At 36.5% G+C, this 22,757-nt stretch overlaps 1 protein-coding gene across 4 annotated transcripts in view; it reads right to left on the bottom strand.

The window, feature by feature from the left end:
- Nucleotides 1-22,757, bottom strand: part of LOC309382980 (sodium channel protein type 1 subunit alpha) — a 136,377-nt gene that overhangs the window by 20,222 nt on the left and 93,398 nt on the right. For 3 of the 4 annotated variants that reach the window (XM_081934983.1, XM_081934985.1, XM_081934986.1), the window contains 10 exons: nucleotides 21,727-22,107; nucleotides 20,176-20,308; nucleotides 18,899-19,137; nucleotides 17,467-17,640; nucleotides 15,991-16,347; nucleotides 14,153-14,638; nucleotides 8,071-8,188; nucleotides 7,377-7,531; nucleotides 6,769-6,942; nucleotides 4,890-5,012 (listed from right to left, as the gene is read on the bottom strand). In XM_081934983.1, coding sequence (XP_081791109.1) covers nucleotides 4,890-5,012; nucleotides 6,769-6,942; nucleotides 7,377-7,531; nucleotides 8,071-8,188; nucleotides 14,153-14,638; nucleotides 15,991-16,347; nucleotides 17,467-17,640; nucleotides 18,899-19,137; nucleotides 20,176-20,308; nucleotides 21,727-22,107 — 2,340 coding nt within the window. The remainder of the gene's footprint in view (nucleotides 1-4,889; nucleotides 5,013-6,768; nucleotides 6,943-7,376; nucleotides 7,532-8,070; nucleotides 8,189-14,152; nucleotides 14,639-15,990; nucleotides 16,348-17,466; nucleotides 17,641-18,898; nucleotides 19,138-20,175; nucleotides 20,309-21,726; nucleotides 22,108-22,757) is intronic. The other variant, XM_081934984.1, reaches the window with a different exon arrangement.

Below are 22,757 nucleotides of genomic sequence, written 5' to 3' on the forward strand. Positions count from 1 at the left end.
AAAAAAGTCTGCAAACCTCCCCAAAACAGCCTGTTTTTTGCTTATTTTTGCCCTTCCCAGGCGCATTCTGGAAACCTCCTAAAGGCTATGCATGGCCCTTTTTGCAAAGGTGGCAGGGTTTCAGGAGGCCAAAAATGCTGTATTCAATATATAAGACGCACCCAGATTTTCACTCTCTTTTTTGAAGGAAAAAGGTACGTCTTATACTCCGGAAAATACAGTACATCCCATTTTTTTATAACATTACAGTAATTATAATTTGCTTGCAATTACAATGTTAAGATATTCATAATTTAAAAATATGTTTTATTTGTATGAAACATTTGAAGGAAATTGTCTCTGGATAAAGAAAGAGACAAAGAAGGAAGGAGGGAGGGAGGCAGAGAGAGAGAGAGATTTTCCAGAGTACAGTCTTTAAATGGAAGTAATTATAGAGCAAAAGTGTTTTGTACTATCACTAAATTAGATTAATGTAAAAGTGAGTCTAGAGTACGCAGCATTTTCCCTTTCACCTCTTAAACACCTTATTTGATTTACTAAGCTGAAAGAGGCTCCTTTTAACAACATGTTACTCCTTTTTGATGAATACACAGCATTTCCCATCCTTCTTTTGGGGCTAAACTTTACACAAAGGAAATAGTAGAGTGGAATGAGCTGCAATTATGTCCAGTAAATACAGAAGGATTTATGTCTGTATATATTTGTGCATCTCAACTAATATATTACCATGGTAAACAGGCCCACGCATCAGACAAAACTATAGCCTGTTAATAGATTTAATATTTCTTCCCTTTTTAATGATTTTTAAAAGTTTTGTTTTAGTTTCCTATGCTACCCATTTGGAGTTGGGCAGCCAATACATTTCAATAAATAATATAATGTGTTTTACTGAATCAGGCACAACTAACTGGATTCACCAAATATGCTAAAATGTTAGCCATGACTTGAAAGCCAAAGTGGCTGAGTTCACATTACATAAAGCTGAAACCAAACAATCAGACATCAATTCAATCTAATATGCAAACCAGGCGTGTTTTTGCTTTTCTTAATGAACACTCTAATGTCAGGTATAAAATAACCCTACCAGAGCAAATATCTTTTGTATGTGGAAAGGTACCTCAAGCTTTCATAGGTTTGAACGTTCTAATTGTGTTTCTCCTCTTTCTTTTCTTTACAGTGTGAAACAAGTAATGGAAAAACAACTGTTGGGAGAAATAGTATGCCTCATTCATTAAAAAAAAATCTTAATAATTGGGTCTGAACATTTGTGATATTGCCAATTAGTCATTACTTTGTCAATGTAAAGTGTGCTTTAATTTATCTGCTGAATGACATAAAACTGTATAGATGATATTCAGGGTAAAATTTTCTTTTTAATATTACTATCTCAAAAACTGGACTGGAAATTTGAAATATGATAAAACTTTAAAGCAATCAGCCAGAAATGTGCGTAAGACATGCAAAACTAAAACTGCAAGGTGGATTAATTTTTTAAAACCTTTTCTGCTTTACTAATCTAAGAGAAAGGTACCAAGCACGGCGTAACATGCTCTTTTTCAGTGAGTTTACACATAAACACATGCTTTATTGCTATAAAAAGCAATCTATAAATTTAGCAAAGCAATGGATATTGATATTGATTTTTCTATGTTAACAATAGCATACTTGAACTACAACAAGAACTTTATATTACAGTAAATATTAAGAATGATAAATAGAAAGCAAAATGCATATTCAAATCTCATTTTGCAGTGAGATTAGAATACTCTCAATATAGCAGATATAAAACAGGTTATTTACTTTGCCTTCCAGCACCTATGTGGAGTTAAAGTGTTTTAAATTTAGTTTTAAATATATTTGAATAACTAACATAACAAAACAGATAAGATTTTTTAAAAAATATTGTATTTTGGTTATTTTTGCTTTTGCTTATGAACAGGTATTTTATAAATATTAAAAGAAGTTTGTCATATGTCACAGACTTACATTGTCCTTAGGCCTTGGGGCAGTCTTCTAGGTAGAAATAATTTTTACCAGTTTTTAAACAGAAAAATCATATAATGTTAATTTTAAAGTCCCACATTTAAATGTAAGTATGAAAGTATGTAAAAACTAGTACTCGATATTTGGGAACAACTCAAACTAAAATTTGAAAGGAAAACTTTATTTAAAGTTCTTTATTACCCATTAATATTGCCGATTAATTAAATGAAATCAAATACTTATAAGAATGTAATTTGTAGAATCATATTGATACTAGATCTCACTTCGATTTAAATGCCACTTGTCTACGGTAAAAATCTATGTACGAGCATTTTCTTTGTAGTTTTTTTCGGTGAGGGATCACTGGGACTCTCGTTAGTTTCTTAACAATGTTTATATGTTCTTTTGTCTTCCAAATAATACGTCATCTCCTGAATTTGAAGCTATACATTTGCTTAGTATATAAGCGCGACTCAAGTCTCAAGGCTTCCAGATTTATGTGGCTCTTGAATGATCATGGCATTGGAGTTTCCCCAAACCCATACTCAGCATCAGGCTGTATGCTGCGTTGCAGAAAAAATATTATATGTTGAGGCATAATAGAAATAGAGGGCCCAAAAGACCAACAGAATTTGTGAATCCTTATTTTCCCCCAAATAGAAAACTGCTAGTACCTAATATCTAAAGATGTTCTTACTCCACAATCTGTTGCCGCACAGATAATAGTCGAACCCCAGTTCTCTGATGTATATCATTGAAACACTGCTCCCCTTGAAGAGAGCAAAGAGGTATTAATGGTTTGCAGGACACACTTCTTCACCATCAGCCCGTTCTTCCCTTGTTCCCTTTAGAATAAAACTATTGGGGAAAAGTGTGGGGTAGCTGTTAGTGACTCCACAGAGCTGGTCATTTAAGTATTTCAGTAGTTTATGTGAATTCTTTTTCTGTTCACGAATCATTCATTAACAGATATACTGATTTCTGTGAATGTGTATTCTTTTTAAATTTTGGCCAAGTGCTTTGGACTTGGTAAATTCTTTGCAGACTTTTATCCTTGATTATTATATCCCTTTAGTTCTGGCTGCAATGATTCTATCATTAGAATCAAATCTGATTTCCTTTGCTCCTTGATTCGATGAGAGGGGCTTTTTCCAAGGAGGAAGAGCCATAGAAAATGATGAATAACTGATACCCCAGTGTACACGTGACACCTCCTTTCCGTTTAGAAAGCTTTAACTAGCAAAATTGTTTCTGAATGTAAAAAATGAAACCAAATGCATTCTAATGTCCTGTCTTATGAAGCAGATATGTGTTGAAGTAATTTTTCATATTGCCGTATTCTTGTGCACATATTACATGAACATTAAGCATTATTGCCATTTCTGATGATTAATTAGGAAGGAGTACAAAGCACAACAGTTTCCCAAACAATTGTGTCAACAAAAACATATTTTGCAAGAATGTTCATGAATAGTAAAGAAAAAGAAGTATGAACATGGATAAACCAAACAGTCAGTTGAAAACTGAATGAATGTTCGTGAACACTACAGGAATTTGACCAGCTCTTACCCTATTCCATTGCTGACTTCTCAATTCATGAATTTCTTGTTAAAAGGAATTTGTTGAAATTAAGGGGTGGTTAGATGCACCTGAAATCCATGTATCGAGTCAGTTTCAATTTACAATACTTCTTTTTAGAAATTTTGAAGAAAAGAGATGCAACCTGATGGATACAATTTGAGGAAATGAGCTCCAATCTGAATCTCATTTCATGTATTGGTGATTTTTTTGTATTTGTTTTTTAATCTAAATACTACATAAACAGCATGTTATTATTAGCTGTTCATCTCACTAGACAGGGTCTTTTATCATTATTCAAAAGCTGTTTCCTCTTATGTTTCCATGAAGTGGCAAAAAACATACTCTAAAAATAACGTTTGAACAACATGCAGTTTGACTTAGGTTGTATGCAGAGAGTAAATTCATATTTTCACAGAAATATTTTGAGTTTCACTACTGATTTCAGTACAGTCACAAATTCAACGACTAACTTTAAGTAAGACAAAAAAATAGGGATAAGACATAAGAATCTTTTCTAAGATAGGAATTAAGACAGGATCCTGACTTACCCAGAAAGCAACCAAATAATAATGCATGATTTGTGTAGATAATGGTGGAATTATTTTAACTCTATTGAGAATTATTAGCTAGTGTGGGGGGGTGGGGGGTGGAAGAATCAACTGAATTGGTTAATTAGCCATTTAACAGGTTTAGTCCAATTAAGGAGATCATATTACATTTAAAGATTATAAAAAAATATCTCTGTACAGCTCAATTAATAATTATTTTTGAATGCTACTAATATTTAAATGGTTCACTGTAAAATAACTGAGACCTGGTCATATTTGGAAAAGCGATGCTAGTCAAATATGACCAGCTGAATCAAAACCTAAAAACGTAGCCTGTGTGTATTCCATTCATTTTGATGAGAACTGGTTTTTTCCCCTATTACTTTCAATACTGAGGTCAGATTTTTTTCAGCATAGCATGCTGTTTTAAACAGCTGTATCACATAAACTTTGTGAAATAAAAATAGAAGAAAATCAAACCAAATTGACTAACTTTTGAAGTTCCTATTAGCAAACGTGTTTATTTAAGAACAAACTCCTCAAATTGGCTAGAAAGTAAAGTAATATAAATCACCCTGCTAATATGTAGCATTAAAAAAAGGTTTCTGTTTAGCTAATGAAATATTTTGCTTATCTACTACTGATAAATATGCAATTGTATGAAAGGGCAGCATTTTTGCATGGATTGATCATTCTCCACAGGACATGCATGGAACATTCATTAGAGTTAGGCATGCATTTTGTTTATCATCAAGCTTCTTCTCATTTTTTTCTTACCCTCATCCCTTCAAATCTTGATAAGGCTCTTAAAGGTCTCAATGCTCTCAGTGTCCTAAGGGATTTAATGGCACCAAGTTCTGAATAACCCAGCGCATTTGCTGTTAAACTTATCAAAGATACCTGTGGGGTGAAAAAAAAAAAGATAAATGAAATTCTCCTTTGCATCTTTTTTGTGTTTAAAGCTGTAGCAATTTTTTTAAGCAATGCACACTCTGAAGGAACTATAGAACAGGAGACATCCCAAAGCAGGTTCTTCCATATGAACTTGAAATCCTTCAACATCAGGTTTGTACTAGGGCAGTGATGGCTAACCTTTTGTTGTTAGGTGCCAAAAATGTGAGCATGCGAGTGCGATACCCATAATACAAAGTGTGACACACACACACACACACACACACACACACACACACACACGCTACACTGCCGGTGTGCTGCTCGCCACCAAGCTGAGCTTGGTATTTCCTCCAGGGGGCCAGGGGAGGCCATTTTTTCCCTCCCTAGGCTCTAGGGAAGCCTCTGGAGCCTGGGGAGGGCGAAAAACAGGCCTACCGGAAGTTCGGAATTGGACTGTTTCCATTTCCAAACAAGGGCCGTTTGCACTGGAGTTGACATAGGGCCATGGCTCACATGCCTGCAGGGATGGTTCCGTGTGCCATCTGTGGCACGCGTGCCATAGGTTCGCCATCAAGGTACTGGTGTATGTAGGGGTGGGAGAAATCGATTGCTAGTACAATTTGCTAAACCTGTATTTTTTTAAAATTAAGATTTATTAAATGAGTCATGACTGGGTTTATACAAGTTGTTTTAGCCTTTCAGTATGCCAATGTTGGCATTATATACATTGGAGTGCTAATATGACTAATCTGGCTAAGCTTTCGTCCTGGTAATATCAGCCAAATATCAGCCAACCCTAGGGTTTTGGTTGCTTTTTGCAGGACTTGGATTCAAGAGCTAGAGTATGGTGCAATTCAGCTGGTTCTATCTGGCGAATAGGTAGCGGCATTGGCAGGAGGCTCTGCCTACCTACCTGGATGTCATCACGTCCCGTTTCTAACATTCTGGGCATGCGTGGAAGGTCCTGTGCATGTGCGAAGGTAGCGCTTACGCACTCACATTTGCAAACCGGTAGCAAAGGTAAGTGAATTCCACCCCTGGTGTGGTCTCTAAGGAAATGTTACATAGACTCTCAGACTATTCTTATAAGTTGTTTGGAGAGAGGTCTATGATCTGACTTCCATTTTTTTAAAATAACAGACTCTGATTTCCTGAAAGTGTCAAATATTATATAGAAATCACGTTTTCCAATGGCATATTAATCAAAATGAGCAACAACTCATTTTGCTAAAAGAGAACAAGTTGTGGCATTTTTTATAAAGTTTAATTAAAAAAATACCCTCCATAGCAAGAAAATTGATTCTGATAGTGGATTATTATGTAGCCCAAACAAGACTATCCCAAATAGCAGGAGTAGGTAGAAACCATAAATAATACAAAGAGAAGGTCAAAAAGAGAAGGTAGAAAACTGAGATAGTTAACGGAATGAAAAAACTTTAACAACTACTGGGGCATGGAGGGGAAGCTGGCTAGCTGGCTAAAATCTTAAACAAGATTACTTTATACCATGATTGTCCAACTTTTGGGCTTGCCTCGGCTGCATCAAGTGAAGAGGAATTGTTTTGGGCCACATATAAAATATACTATAGTTAATGTATATAAACCACATAATAACATTAAACATTTATGATCTTGTGAGGGTGCATTACTAACTGTCTGGGGTCTCCGGTAGTCTTCGGGCTTTGGATTGGACCAGCTTGTTTTATACTGTAAATTTTTGCTATAGATTCTACTTTTAGACATAAATAATATGGATACCTACATCAACAATCAAGAAATCCAGCCAGCACCAGGCATTAGTAAAGTATGTTTGATATCCATATGCTACCCATTTCAGAAGCATTTCAAGAATGAAGATGTAAGTGAAGACTTTGTCAGCATATTCCAACATGGTCTTGATAGTTTTCCTCTGTTCTATGTATATGTCTTCAAAGGCCTGCAAATGGTAACCCACAAGATTTAATCTATATTATAATGGAATGATTTCTTTTGTGGGCTTCAAAACACTCCCAGATTACATTATCCATGGCTGAATTTGGTGGGAAATTGTCAAATAATGATAACTGATTTCAAATAGGATATTGATACTCCCATGCAATGGCTGAAATGTAATAAAACTGTATTAAAAATGCTGAAATGCCCCTTCATGGCACTGCTCATTAGTGTAGTTCTCAATGGCAAAAACATTTCTTTAAATCTACCCACAAAATTGTACCTTCCCCTCCTCCAGGTATAAAGGATGTAATCCATTCAATGGCTTCTCCAGTTCCAAAAAAATGTTTCATTTGATTTTGTTTCCGACATTACAAATAGTTTTATAATTATAATGTAACCTTCCCCTTTCATTAAAACAATTTTTTTTTCACTTACCAAAGCACCACTACTAAGGAGAATCATAAAGACAATGAAGGTTTCAAACCAATTGTGTTCAACTATTCGGAAACAGGTTTTTCTGAGATTCCACCATAGCTTTCCTTTTCCATCTTCTACACTAACTTGACAACACTTGAATCTTTGTACACAACCTAAAATGTATTAAATGTTAAAAAGGCGAAAGAGAAACACAAAATTACATTTCTTGATATAAGACTGTCTGACAATGAACTGTATCCTCTTCATGATGATTTTCCTATGTTATTAAGTAGACTTATATCCTGTCTTTCAATAAGGAGATCCATGTAGTGCAGGGGTGTCAAACTCATGGTCCGCACGCCGGATGCATCACATGCTGCCCCCCCACCCAAGTTAAGCAAAGGGGGAAAAAGTTGAGATACATCATGGGATGACAGTGTGTCATCGCAAGTTTGACATGTAGTGCTTTGTTCTCCAACTTTCATTTATAAACATGCATAATATAGGCTGAGCAAAGACAGTGTGACTGGCCTAGAGTCATCTAGTGAGTCACCTGTAGCTAGGTAGAGTAGAACCTGATGTCTCAGCTCCTAATCCAACATCTGTAACCACCAAACTGTATACACCCAAAACATGCTTTGCATTCTTTTCAAATGTGTATGTCTTCTAGGAATAAACTAACAAAAATGTTGGATACTTAATTTTCCCTGACCTTCTGTAAAACAAGCTTCAGGTTCGAGAGCTTCCTCAGGTTCTGCCACTGGTTGTTCTTCAGCAGGCAGCCCAATATCAACTGTGCTCCCTTCTGATGAGCTAGAAGAATTTAGTTTCTGTCAAAGGAGGGAAAAAAATGTAGTTAACACAGTCTAAACCAACTGACTAAAAAACGCGCAGCCATCATTAGATGTCCTTTTAAGATGTTATATGATCTCTTTGGAAAAATGATAAACGTTAATAGGAACATTATTATGAAGTAGATGCCAATTTAGCACATGGATGGAGAAAGAAGGATTTACTGCTCAATATCATTTAGGTCTGTCCTCAGTAAACAGGTCTGTGAATGTTTAGTGATTTCTTAATGGTATCTGGTAAATTCCATTTCTGAGGCAAAGGTAATTAAAGCCTAATGCTAAGTTATGATTACACAACAATAGCATTGTGCCTTGAGGAAAATAACAGCATTTTACACAACAGCTGGTAAAGAATTAGTAACCAGAGAACAATGATGGTTGAAGTACAGAAAGAAGGAAACATATTAAACTGAAAATCTCCTGAAGATAGACTGCATTAATGGTTACTGCATTAATTATATTGAAAGAACTAAGGACTAAAGAAGTAAAAGACAGAATATGAGAGGGAATAAAAAAAATGTAGGAGTTCAAATAAAAGCAGAGAGGAAGATTACTGGTGAAAATGTTCATGGTAACTCCAAAATAATAAAGATAAAAGCCTGTGGGAGGGAAGAGAAAATGAAAAGAAAGAATAGCTGATTAGATAAGCATTTTCTATCTCTGATCTGTCACCCAGTATTTCTTTTTCTTTTCTTTTTTGCTTTTTTATAAAGACGAGGAATCAAATACAAAAGAAAAAATCCAATTAAACAGGAAGGAGAAGATGCAAAATACAGCTGCAATCAGATCTTAAAAATAATCAACATCTAAGCATGCAACGTTTTATGAAGCCTTATAAAATAGTATAGGTTGTAGGCTTATCTTTTCAGAGGTTTTACCAGTATATAAGGAACAAAAAGGGAAGGGCCAGCGTGTAGCAGAGTTTAATGTGTGGCTAAAGGAGTGGTGTAAAAGGGAAGGCTTTGGTTTTATTAGTCATGATGTCTGCAGCTGGTCCAATAAAAACTGTACAAAAGAGATGGTTTGCACTCATCCAAGAAAAGGACTGAGTTACTTGGCATTAAATTCACAGATTTTCTGGATAAACATTTAAACCGAACAGCGGGGACAGAGAATTAATTGATACAGAATATTTCTGTCCCCAGCAATCTAAAATTCATAGGGTTATCAGTGCATGTAACACAGATGTTTGTGCGGGTAAGATTATTACTCCTGCTGTCAAGCAAAACCAAGCATTTAATAGTGAGTGCCATACCATGTGCAGGAATCATACAAGTGGCAAGAAAATAGGGGCAGTCAGGCATAACACAGGTTATGTAGACAGTAAACACAGGGTCAATCAAAATGGACTCAAATGTCTATACACCAATGCACAGAGTATGAGGAATAAACAAGGCGAATTAGAAATTCAAGTAAGAAGGCAGATACGATATTGTTGCCATTACAGAAACTTGGTGGGATGAAATCGACAAATGGAACATACAGCTAGAAGGATTTAAATTATTTAAAAGAAATAGACCAAATAAAAGAGGAGGTGGAGTTGCACTATATATAAGAAAAACAATGATGAGAACTATCTTGAATGCATTTGGGTCAATATTAAAGGTTGGGGGGGGGGAATGACATTGCCATAGGTCTATATTACAGGCCACCCAACCACGCAGAGGAAGTAGATGGACTTTTTGCTAGTCAGCTAACTAAGATATGTAGGAAGCACATCACAATAGTAGTAGGAGATTTTAACTACCCCAACATCAACTGGGAAGCAAACTCTGCACCAAGTGGAAGATCCAACAGGTTCCTAACAAACCTAGCAGACAACTTTGTTTTCCAAAAAGTAGAGAAGGGAACAAGGAGATCAGCCATATTGGACTTAATTCTCACTAACAGAGAGGAAATGATAGAAGGTGTTGAAGCCACAGGAACCCTGGGGGCAAGTGACCATGCAATATTGGAATTCAACATTATGCAAACACAAGTAGTAGAACAAAGTGAAACTAGAGGCTTGGACTTTAAGGGAGCTAATTTCAATAAACTTAGAGAGAGCTTAGGAAAAATTCCATGGATGACAATCCTCAAGGGGAAAACAACTTAAGAAGCTTGGGAAATTTTGAAAAATGAGATTACAAAAGCCCAGTCTATCACAATACCAATGAAGAAGAAAAATAACAGCTCCCAAAAGAAACCAGCATGGCTGCATAAAGAACTCTCTGACAAATTGAAAGACAAAAAAGATAAGTTTAAAAAGTGGAAAGAGTGGGGGGGGGGGAGGCATAACTAAGGCAGAATATCAGCAAATAGCCTGAGCATGTAAAGATGAAGTGAGGAAAGCTAAGGCTCACAATGAAGAAAGGCTTGCCACAAAAGTAAAAAAAAAAGCTTCTTCCAACATGTTAAAAACAAGAAAAAAGTTAAGGAATCAATTGATCCAATGCTGGGAGGCAAGAAGGTGACAAGCAACGGGGAGAAAGCAGAATTATTTAACTCATGTTTTGCATCTATCTTTACACAAAGGAATAAAACAGTCTAACCTATCAAAAACAGCACCACAAAAATCAGATTAGGAACACAAATTGAAATAGGGAAGAAAATGGTAAGTGAGCACCTGTCTACCCTAGACGAGGTCAAATCACCAGGACCGGATGGATTACACCCCAGGGTTCTGAAGGAAATGGCAGACGAGATCTCAGAACCACTGAACTATATCTTTCAGAGATCCTGGAGCACTGGGGAACTACCAGAGGACTGGAAAAGAGCTGATGTGGTTCCCATCTTCAAAAAACAGAAAAAAAACAGATCCAGGAAAATACAGACCTATCAGCCTGACCTCAATACCAGGAAAGATTCTGGAAAAGATAATTAAGCAACAAATTAGCGAACCCCTAGAAGCAAACAAAGTAATGGTGCATTTGATAAGGTAGACCATAACCTACTGCTAGATAAAGTAGAAGAATGTGGGTTAGACAGCATCACCACCAGATGGATTCGTAACTGCCTGACCAACCCCACCTAACATATAGTCCTCAATGGAACTGCATCTTCATGCAGTGGAGTACCCCAAGGCTCTGTTTTGGGCCCAGTACTCTTCAACATCTTCATCAATTATTTGGATGAGGGAATAAATGGGGAACTTGTCAAATTTGCAGATGACACCAAGCTGGCAGGAATAACCAACACTCCAGAAGACAGGCTTAAGATACAGAAGGATCTTGACAAACCTGAACATTGGGCACTATCTAATAAAATGAAATTCAATGGTGAAAAGAGTAAGGTTCTACATTTAGGCAAGAAAAACGAAATGCACAGGTACAGTATAGGTGGATACCTTCCTCAATAGTAGTAACTGTGAGAGGGATCTTGGAGTCCTAGTGGACAACCATTTAAATATGAGCCAGCAGTGTGCAGCAGCTGCCAAAAAAGCCAACACAGTTCTAGGTTACATAAACAAAGGGATAGAATCAAGATCACTTGAAGTGTTAATACCACTTTATAATGCCTGGGTAAGGCCACACTTGGAATACTGCATTCAGTTTTGGTCACCATGATGTAGAAAAGATGTGGAGACTCTAGAAAGAGTGCAGAGAAGAGCAACAAAGATGATTAGGGGACTGGAGACTAAAACATATGAAGAATGGTTGAGGAACTGGGTATGTCTAGTTTAATAGAAAGAAGGACTAGGGGAGACATGATAGCAATGTTCCAATATCTCAGGGGTTGCCACAAAGGGAGTCAAACTATTTTCCAAAGCACCTGAGGGTAGAACAAGAAGCAATGGGTGGAAATTAATCAAGGAGAGAAACAACTTAGAACCGAGGAGAAATTTCCTGACAGAACAATTAATCAGTGGAACAGCTTGTCCCCAGAAGTTGTGAATGCCCCAACACTGGAAGTCTTTAAGAAGATGTTGGATAGCCATCTGTCTGACATGGTATAAGCCTTATACTATAAGGTTTCCTGCCTAGGCAGGGGATTGGACTAGAAGACATCCAAGGTCCCTTCCAACTCTGCTATTGTATTGTATTGTATTGCATTGTATTGTAAAGTGGTAAAAGACTTGGTTGTTTTTGGTTTTTACTGGGAAGCATGCCACACTTAAAAAATAATAATACTCTGAATTCTCACATTGCAGTAGTATCATATTATTATGGATTTCTATCATCATTACAGACCAGGGAATACTTTGCCAGATTTTAACAGGTTGCACAATAGTTCTCAAGGGATCACCCCACAAAATGGTGCCAGTACAAAATTGGTTCTAGGTCTGGTCAAAGCAGACAATTTCAAGAATGAAGCCTGCCTTTTTTGTCTGCCTGAAATAGAAGCCCAGCTAATTTGTCATATGGGAATTTGTGGACTGTCTATTCTCCCTTTGGTGGAAACTTTTATCTGTTCTTATTTCCGACCTCCTGGACTTAAGCAAGCTATTCTGATTCAAGATACTTGCTTTATAAAAAAAAAAACCTGGTATTTTGTACATCACTAGACTTATTGCCAAAAAGCAGAGGAAAACAGGATAACTGTGATCAATTTTTATCTCCCCTCCCCTAATAGCCCTTGCTTTGTCTGAGTTGTGCTGGAAAGAGTGACAAGAACCTGAAAACAATTAAAACTATCTAGATCAGTGTTTCCCAACCTTGGCAACTTGAAGATGTCTGGACTTCAACTCCCAGAATTCCCCAGCCAGCGAATGCTGGCTGGGGAATTCTGGGAGTTAAAGTCCAGACATCTTCAAGTTGCCAAGGTTGGGAAACACTGATCTAGATCACCCCTGACTGCATTTTAAAATACATTTATTTGTTGCACTGAGAATTCACTGAGGATTTACTACTCTAGCTACTATAACTGTACACTATAGTTACAAATATTGTGGGACACACATATAAAGTTCTAATATGGTATAATTATATAGTGGAATGTAATTATATGAAAGTGGTGATGGTGACAAGATACCTTAGACAAGTACTTCCCCCCTCCCCCCTCCCTCTCTCTTTCTTATTATTCCCCCATATAGCTTCCTGTCATAGGAAAGAGATGAAAGTGTTAAAGATTTAGCACGAGGCAGAGAGGATTTTTTTTTCTATAGGGAGACAGAAATGATGTTTTTGTTTGAGCACTTTCCTGTTGGTAAGCTGGATTACTTGATAGTGAGTTCACCATGTTCCTGGAAAACAAGGTTCATTTCAAGCAACTATTGTTTCCAACAGAGTCTTGATTGTAACTAAGGTACTGAAATTAACTTGGCTATTATCAAAATATTTTGGTACTCTTTTTTGACCCCCCACCCCCTCAAAATAGGTAAAGGTTTGCCCTGCTAGTCATGCCTGACTCCAGGGGGCAGTGCTCATTTCTGATTCCCAGCCAAAGAGCCAGCATTTTTTAACATGCTTCTGTGGTCACGTGGATGGCATGACTATAGGCTGAAAGCTACTCAAATTTCTGTGCTATCATTTCAAAGATTTCATTTTCCTACTAATTTGGATTATAGTATAAGAAAGGATTGGATTTATAGAAGCAACATTTGCGAATAGGTAGATTCCCTTTTAAGTGTCTCTTTTATTTACTTACTATTCTTACTTACTATACATTTATACTTTTCTTGGTTAGCAACCACAATCTGTCCCATAAATTGGAAGTGAAATGATTGCTAAATTTGTGAGAGGGGGGGGGAGGGAGGGAGGGAGGGAGGAGGGGCTGCAGAAATGTGGTCAAAAATGCATTAGTCATAAAATGATTTATTTTAAAGTCTTTAGCAACAGTTGCTTAAAACGAGGTAGCTGTTAAACGGGGAATGTTCTCCAACAATTCATTGGAGGCAGATTTTATATTCTAATCCATTTGCATGAAAATATTTCATTCTGTCTAATCTTTGAAATATACTCCCCCCATCTCAGAAATATTTCTTATCCCCTGGATCATGTTCATTAGTAACATTTCAAATCTTACCTCTTTGCTTTCTTCCAAATCAGACTCACTACTGAATTCCTCGGTATTTAAATTTTCAAAATCAGATTCTCCAACCGCGATCGGTACAGTCACCGTCAGGCTCGGATTGTTAATGAACGACATGTAATCACTTTCATCTACCACGTATCTTTCCACGGTGCTGCCGGTGCCTATGCCACTGGTGGTGGTTCCATTTCCAAAATCTCTAAAATAATCAATCTCTTTGCCAATTTCTATGATGTGGTTAGAGATGCAGGTGTTCTTATTTTGGAGCTCCTCAAGAGGTTTGGTTTCATCTAGAGCTTTTTGCTTTTTGACAAAGGATTTCTGGATGAATTCATGGATTTTCCTTTTCATAAATTCTACTCCTTTATCAATCCTCGCCATTGCAATCTGGAGATTGTTCATTTCATTATCATCGTCTGTAGCAGCAAGGTTGTCTGCGCTAAATGAGCTCAAGAGCAAGGCCAAAAAGAGATTCAGCACCTGAAGGGAAAAAAAGGAAAATTCACCCTTAGTTTTGATTAGCAGATGCTATACCCTGAAATGATCTATTTGAAATTCACCCTTGGTTTACAAACTTACAACCTAGTTCATTAATCACGCATTATAAAAATAGATTTACAACCTAGTTCCGGGATGGCTAACCTATGACACGTGTGGCCATATATGTTGGCACGCAAGCCGTCAGCTCTGGCATGCTAGTGTGTGCATCAGCCAGCTGATTTTTGGTCTTCTGGAGGGCTGGGAGAGCCTGTTTTCTGCCTCCCCAGGCTTCAGGAAAGCCTCCTGAAGGTTGTGGGGGGGGGGGTTAATGCCCGCATGTGCAGGGCGGGTGTGTGTATGTCACGCACGCTTGCACAGGTGGGTGGAGTGCATTTGAATTGTGGGCGTGGGCAGGCGCACAATTTTTCCATACCTTTACAAAAAGGTTCGCCATCATTGACCTAGTTCATTAATCATGAATTATGACGATAGAGAGAATGTGTACATTTAGGGCTTTACGAACCAAGATAAAGACAAAGAGGACACCTGCGCACACATATCCAGGCAATCTGGGTTCACACATCAAAGCATTACTTAGGGTACAATGGGAACAGATGTTTATGGAATCCATTTCACTTATGAAACCCTCCTCCCAAAATGACACCTGGTTTTGAAGAAATTACAGAAGACCCAGAGCTGCCTTGGAAGATCACTACTTATGGCGGCATTGCTAAAGGTTTCCTCCTAATTTATAAAACTTAAAGGAAAGATTGACTTCATGAACAAAAATGGTCTATGCCTGTGTGTTTGTTCCTACTGATGTTCAGCTTTGAAACTTGATTGCAGTAATAGATAGCCGATTTATCTTAATCAGAATAGGTACCTAGTTTGAAGGAGTATAGATACAACTCTCAAGTTGTATAAGAGGGGAACTACAGTGGTGTTTAACAGTTTGTAAATGTACTGAAGATTCAACCTCCATGCGCAGATAGAACCTAAAATGTGATCTGTTCGCCATACAAATCCTAAAACTTGTAAAAATTTGTAAACTTCTAAGCCTAAAAGACAACTCAATTAAACAAATGTGTTAAAATAATTGCACTACTTCTTTTATTTATTAAGGAAAAGTTTGAAAATTCGAAGAGATACACAAACTTTTAAGCATCACTGTATTTTCATAGGTTGGCAAATATATTTTTATTTACCAAACACTTATGGTGTTTCAATGAATGTTTGACAATTGCATGAAAAATAATTCTATTTGAAAAGAGGATGTCTTAAGAGATTTAAAGAGACGATACTTCTTAATATGATCTAGAATAAATATTTATTTTTTTTAAAAAAATACATACCACTAAATTTCCAATCACCATAACCATCATGAAGACTGTAAGGCACATGGCTTGACCTGCAACCTCCATACAGTCCCACATGGTTTCTATCCATTCTCCACAAAGAACTCGGAACACAATCAAGAAAGAGTGGAAAAAATCATGCATGTGCCAGCGAGGGAGTTCACAATCTTTTGCAATCTTGCACACACATTCCTTGTAGCTTTTACCAAAGAGCTGCATTCCAACCACAGCAAAAATGAAGACAATGATGGCCAGGACCAAAGTCAGATTTCCCAAAGCACCAACAGAGTTGCCAATAATTTTGATCAGCATATTTAAGGTTGGCCAGGATTTAGCCAATTTGAAAACTCGCAACTGAAAAACAAATAAGTAGCCAAAAAAAGTTTAGTAAGTAACAAGACAAATTAGTTAAAAATAACTAGAGGAAGCCAAATTACACTGAAATAAATTGGTATTCACATATTACAAGACTGAAATACAACCATCATTATTTAAAAATGAAGACTATTTAATTCATTTTCTTCCGGTGAGACTCCATTATAATTTAGAATTTAAAACTGAAATCCTATTTATATTCAGGAATAACTTTATGAATGGGTTTTACTGATAAAAATCAAATAATTAGTTTCAAAGTAAGGTCAAGATAAAAGTTCCCCTTGCACATATCTATTAGTTGTTCCCGACTCTAGGGAGCGGTGCTCATCTCCGTTTCAAAGCCAAAGAGCCAGTGCTGTCCGAAGACATATCTGTGATCATGTTGCCAGTATCACTAAATGCCAAAGATGCATGGAACACTGATACTTCCCATCCTATTTTTCTATTTGCATTTTTACATGCTTTCGAACTGCTAGGTTGGCAGAAGCTGGGACAAGTAACGGGAGCTCACTCCATTACGCGGCCCTAGAGTTTCGAATTGCCAACCTTTCTGATTGACAAGCTCAGCATCTCGGCCACTGAGCCACCACATCCCCTAGTTTCAAAGTGCAATCAACTTTTATTGAACCATATCACTCATATATGATATTCAAGCTACTTCAATAAAAAGCTAAGAATCTTAGTTTTATATGTATCCAAGGAGTCCCACCATTGAGAGAAACAACAGAACATCAGAAGAAGAAAATCAAGGATTTTGCTAAATGATCTTTTTTCTAGCAGAGGTTTCCATTAATTGAATATGCTTGGACATAATTTAAGCTACCTTCCCATTCTTCAACTTTTTTTTTTGTATCATTTCCCCTTCTGCTATACTACCGTCCCAATCCTTCTGGAACAGATCTGAAAGATTTGCAGTGGTTACCTTCCAGACTCTACCAATGATTGCCATCAGATATAAGCCTCAGGATTTTGGGCATTAAGAAAGAAGAGTATTCGGTTTAGAAATTGTGGTTCAACGTCAAAATCAATTAATTTTGGCATCTTGAATGGATAAAGATGATGTATATATACTTGCACTTGTCAAATGAAACAATTTACCAGTCTGAATGATCGGAGAACCGAGAGTCCTTCCACATTTGCTAGGCCGAGTTCAACCAAACTCAGGGTGACAATAAAACCGTCAAAAATATTCCAGCCTTCTTGGAAATAATAATATGGATCCTTGGCTACTAGTTTAAGAAACATTTCTCCCGTAAAGATTCCAGTGAAAACCTAAAATGGGAAAGGCATATTTATTATCAATTTCCAAAAGCTTACAAATGTATTTGATAGATTTATTCTGATTTTCTTATTCATTATGTCTTCAAGCATGTCGTGTTCTTTAATATCATTTTAAAACAGCACACGGGAACTGAAGGAATGATATCGGAAACTTGCATGAGGTTTTCTCTGCTAATAATTTGTTGATATTTTGAACAGGAGAACAATGATTTTATCCCACTATCCAAAGCAACTATAAAGATAGCTACAAATGTTAGGATTGGATTGCCTTTTATTTCCCTTAGAGCAAGACACTGCTCAGATGGGTAATTTGATGGGCAGCAATCAAAGATCAGCTCTAAATGTGTGTGCAGACAAAGTTCTATATTTTATAACAATCTGGAAATGACAATTTTCACCTTTCAGCTTCTTCCCTCACGTACTTGGCGGTAAGATTTTTCTTCTGCTGGTTTTAAACTGCTCCTTTTTGTGTCATTTCAATGTGAGTTTAGTTTTTACTCACATTGATCCCAGTTGGTAAAATAAAATTAGATTTACATAGTCTCAGTTTAAAGGCAGTTAGGAAAAGTGACTTAAAATCATCAGCAATGAAAATTCTGGGAGTAGGAAACTCAACAATTGGCTTGCAATTAGTGCAAGATTGCACTAATAATGGGTAGGCTCCTATATGAACAATGAGAAATTGGAATGTCATAAAGGGAGCTTAATACTCATAAATTTGTTGGGGTACCTTGATATTTGGGTTGCAGTGAGGATCAGAAATAATTTGTAATCTAGAAATTAGGACAGATGAAGGCTTGATTGAGTTTACTAGGATCGTATAAATTCAGAAATTTGCTTGTTGAAAAAGTGTCAAACAATGACATTGTGATTGTTGCATTATCAATGTACTTTTATTCTAAGTGTCATAAGTGTTTTGATTAATAAAACGTGGATATTTTGGTAATTCTGATATTTTACATTTTAAAACTTTCTTTAAAAACATTGTTTCACTTCCTTTGTTATCACACTGAAATCAAACCACAAAATAAATTCTCTTATTTTGACATATCTGGACACAAAATTGCTGTACACTAGTTTTTTTTTAAAAAAAAAACATTACTCAGTGTATATTGCTAGCCATATCTATCCAATCTATCTAATTAAGGCACTCGTTTCTTTTTTTTAAAGAGATTTTAACTCTTTACTTAGTGCTGTTATTAACATCATTAGAAGAAACATTAATTAAAGGTACAATATTCAAGCTCACCAAGTTTCCAACATTAAGGACTTCCGCAAATCTATCTGTCATTGGATAATGTTCCATTGCCATGAACAATGTATTTAAAACAATGCAAATTGTAATAGCGAGGTCAACAAATGGATCCATCACTATGATGTTAACTATATGCTTTATTTTCAGCCAACCAGGGCAGCAGTCCCAGATTAAGAAAATGTTTGAAAATTTGTACCAGCAAGGTGGGCATTTCTGTCGTGACTCTTCAAGTTCTGTTTAAAAACAAAGCAAAAGGTTTTCATTGTAACACAAACCAAGAAGTTATCTTTTATTGGTTTTGTTTTTTTCAACTTTTAAGTATAAACCAAGAAAAAATAACAATATTCAGTTATATTGGAAGAGAGATTTGGACATGTGAGAAATATAATATAAATAGTTTTACTACTCTAGGTCTACTCAAAAGAAAGTTAATTCTCAAGATGTAGACCCAGAGTCTCATTGCCATATCTTCAATTCAGATCACCGTATTTAAAAAGGGATCTCTCAAATTAGAAAGTGGAAAATCAAACAATTATGTAAATATCAAGATAACTTCTTTGTTAAGAAACTCTAAAATTTTAGATGGGATTAGTTTAAAAAAGTTATGAGAATAGATGCCAGAGTATAACATTATTATTGTATTATTCTGTTCCGTATTATAACCCAAGATCACCAGAGAAAACTTATTAGAAGAAAATTCAGGATAGGCACGTACAGAATTTGGTGCCACCAATATGGTTGGATGGCTTTAAAAAGCAATTAAATTTGTGGAAAATAAACTCATTTATGTGTATTAGCCATAATAACTTTTTACATGAAAACCATGACATTTGCTTGTCAGGGAACGTTAGTGGGAAGAACTATTATAATCAGAACTTGGTTTGTGGGCTTTCCAAAGACATCTGATGATCATTACAGAACACAGGATACTGGGATTTGGTATAGCCCAGCAGAGCTCTTCCTATGAAATCGTTCACATACGATAGAAATTCATATTGATGAGGCAACTCCTATGTTGGTCACTATGGAGGTCAGTTTAAAAATTGGTACTGCTTAGAACCAGAAACATGAATTGTTCTTATATTATTGAAGCTTGCTATTGTTAGTACAGAATGTAGGATTCCCCCCTCCCCCATTTACACTCACTTGTAAAAAACAATGGTCATTCCTTATATTTTTGGCTGTGTATTCAAGCTTTGTGCCTGATCTGTTTGATCATCCTGATCCTAGATTTAAAAAAGTGAACCCCTTGCTAGCGGAATCCCCTGTACCTTCCATAGTGTTTGTGAGTATACTAGCCACACTCATGGCTCTTTCTCTTAGGGTGGGGTCTTCCAAAAAGTCCATAGAAATATGGAAAGAACTCGATCTTCTTTTTTTCAATTCTGTTTCTGTTGTTGTGGCCTGAAAAAACAGAGGGTATAGTGTAAGATCATCCTGAAAATGGCAGTTCAAGATAACAAGTCATACAAATAATCTCTTATTTTGAAGGCACCCATGCATCATGCTTTTGAATTATGTTTAGTTTTTCATGCCAAACATTTGCTACTTATTGAATTATTAACCTGGTATTTCAATACACTGTTAGATAGTTGTAAGAAACAAGTTCTCATTTTGACAATTGCTTCATTGCTATCCTTCTCAAATGACTCTCAAGGAACTTTCCATGGTTGTTTCAAATTTATTTCTCAACCTGTCTTGTTTATCCTTGTTAGCTTTGCAAAATCCCACTTACCTATCCATTTCAACCTGAATTTCATTTTGATTTGCATCCACTCCATAGGACTGTCACTGTAGCCTTGGAAAACATATTAAACTTTGCCAAATTTACACCTATATATAACTACAGTTGAGATTTATGCTATCTTCTGTAAATATCCTCATAGCTTTTTTTTTTTAAATGACACTTTGTGGGAGAAAAAATAAATTGCAATTGATCAGTCATCAGCTATAATTCTATTATCATTTACTTGTGAACATTTCCCATATGTAGGATTACGGCATAAATTCCAGGTTATAAATAAACATTAGATGATGTGGGAAAATAATGACGTGTCATTTGTTTATTTTTTTGTATTTAAGATGGACAGCAAGCTTTTCATTCAAGCTTAATCAAAGGAAATGAAAAATAATATCCAGCATTGTCATGCTTCTCCAAATTGGCATAAAAGATCCAATTTTTTGTACATAGAAAGATAAAATGTGCGTCTAGGACAACACATATTTGGCACACTGCAACTTGAATTGTATGTACAGTAATATGGTGTTTCAATTAGATATATTTGTTTCATTAGCCACATGATTTAACATCAGATTAAAAGACGCATGAAAATGCTCAATATAGAAAGTGAAATTTTGGAGTGATTTTACCAATGTTTGGGCAACCAGAACTTTTAGCCATATTGTTTGTATGTTGTAATGATGTTCATGAGACAGAATGTAATCAAATGTTCACAACCAAGGCAGAATCCACATGGCTTCAAAAGAGTTAACTTCCTTTTGGTTACGGAGAAAGATGTTCCTGGCCAGACACAATTAATTCAGAGCCAGATAAATAAGATATGGCAAGGTTTTGTCTGAATATAAAACACACAAAGCAAAATATTTTGCACATTTTCCAGATACTTTTTTTCCCACTGCATTGCAAATATTAATGTAATAGACTGATTTTATTAGTAGATTAAAAAAAAAATATTACAAGATGCAGGAGCATTCACAGCTTGACCAACCAAGGATCATTCCCAGGGATTCCATTCTGTAGAAACACTGGCTGGTGCATTAAGAAAAGGTCACCATGCCTGAACTATTTAAAACTTCCTTACATTGTCATCAGTAGCTGGTTTATCTATTATCACCTCTGGCAGAAGCTGTCCAACAGGCGATGTAGGAACAGATGGTCCACCAACCAAGGATACCACCCCATTGCAATCCACAGTGCTGTGCATCTTCCCATTCACTGGAAACACTGCCAGCATCCTGGATGACCTACTGGCCTGACTAATGTTACTGTTGCGCCGTTCACCATGTCTGCGCGGCACAAAAAGAGAATCTCTTCTGCTATCATTATCTTCAAAAGTGCTGTGTTCATCATCAGCAAAGTCATTCTCTGATCCTATATCCTTTGCTCTACCTCTGAAGCTGAAAAGGCTTGTTCTGCTGTTGCGCCGTGGGGAAAATAGTGAGCCACGCATGCTCAGCAAAGACTGCAAGAAAAGACAAATGGATAGAAAGTTAGCAGACTATCCTGACCTCCACCGTTAAGAAGAAAGGATTCTCTTCCCCACACATACATACAGAACAGGAATGGGTTCCAGCAGCCGCTACTGCTGGTTCGCTTGTGGTTGCACAGTGTGTGCGTGCATGATGTGTGGGCATGCGCAGTACTATAAAAATACTTCTGTGCATGCACAGAAGCCAAACATAAGATGGTGGTGCCTGTCACTACGTTAATTGGTTTGCCAACTTGTGCTTATATTCTGAGTTATACAGTAGACTGAACTATTTCTTATCTGACAATGATTAGTGCGCATGTCAGACATAATACGTCACACATACTTTACTTTCTTTTCTGATCTTCTGTTCGCCTGCCAAGAAGGACGCAGGAACATAACTCTGCCAAAATGTAGTCAATTGAGTTAGCAAGTTTTTGTATTTTATTTTGTTTTATATTAAAGTGTTTTTATTAGAATATGCTATGGTGCCGCCGGGAGAACTGGTTCAGGGGCATGGCAGGCCTGGGTCGCTGCCAGTTCCAATGACCCAGGTTGCCAAATCACTATCGGTTTGGCCAGACCAGTTCGAACCGGTAGGAACCCATCACTGATACAAATTGCAAATATAGTCTCAGACAGTC

This window comes from Natrix helvetica (genome assembly GCF_964273705.1).
Source record: "Natrix helvetica genome assembly, chromosome: 1".
Classification (NCBI taxonomy): Eukaryota; Metazoa; Chordata; class Lepidosauria; order Squamata; family Natricidae; genus Natrix; species Natrix helvetica.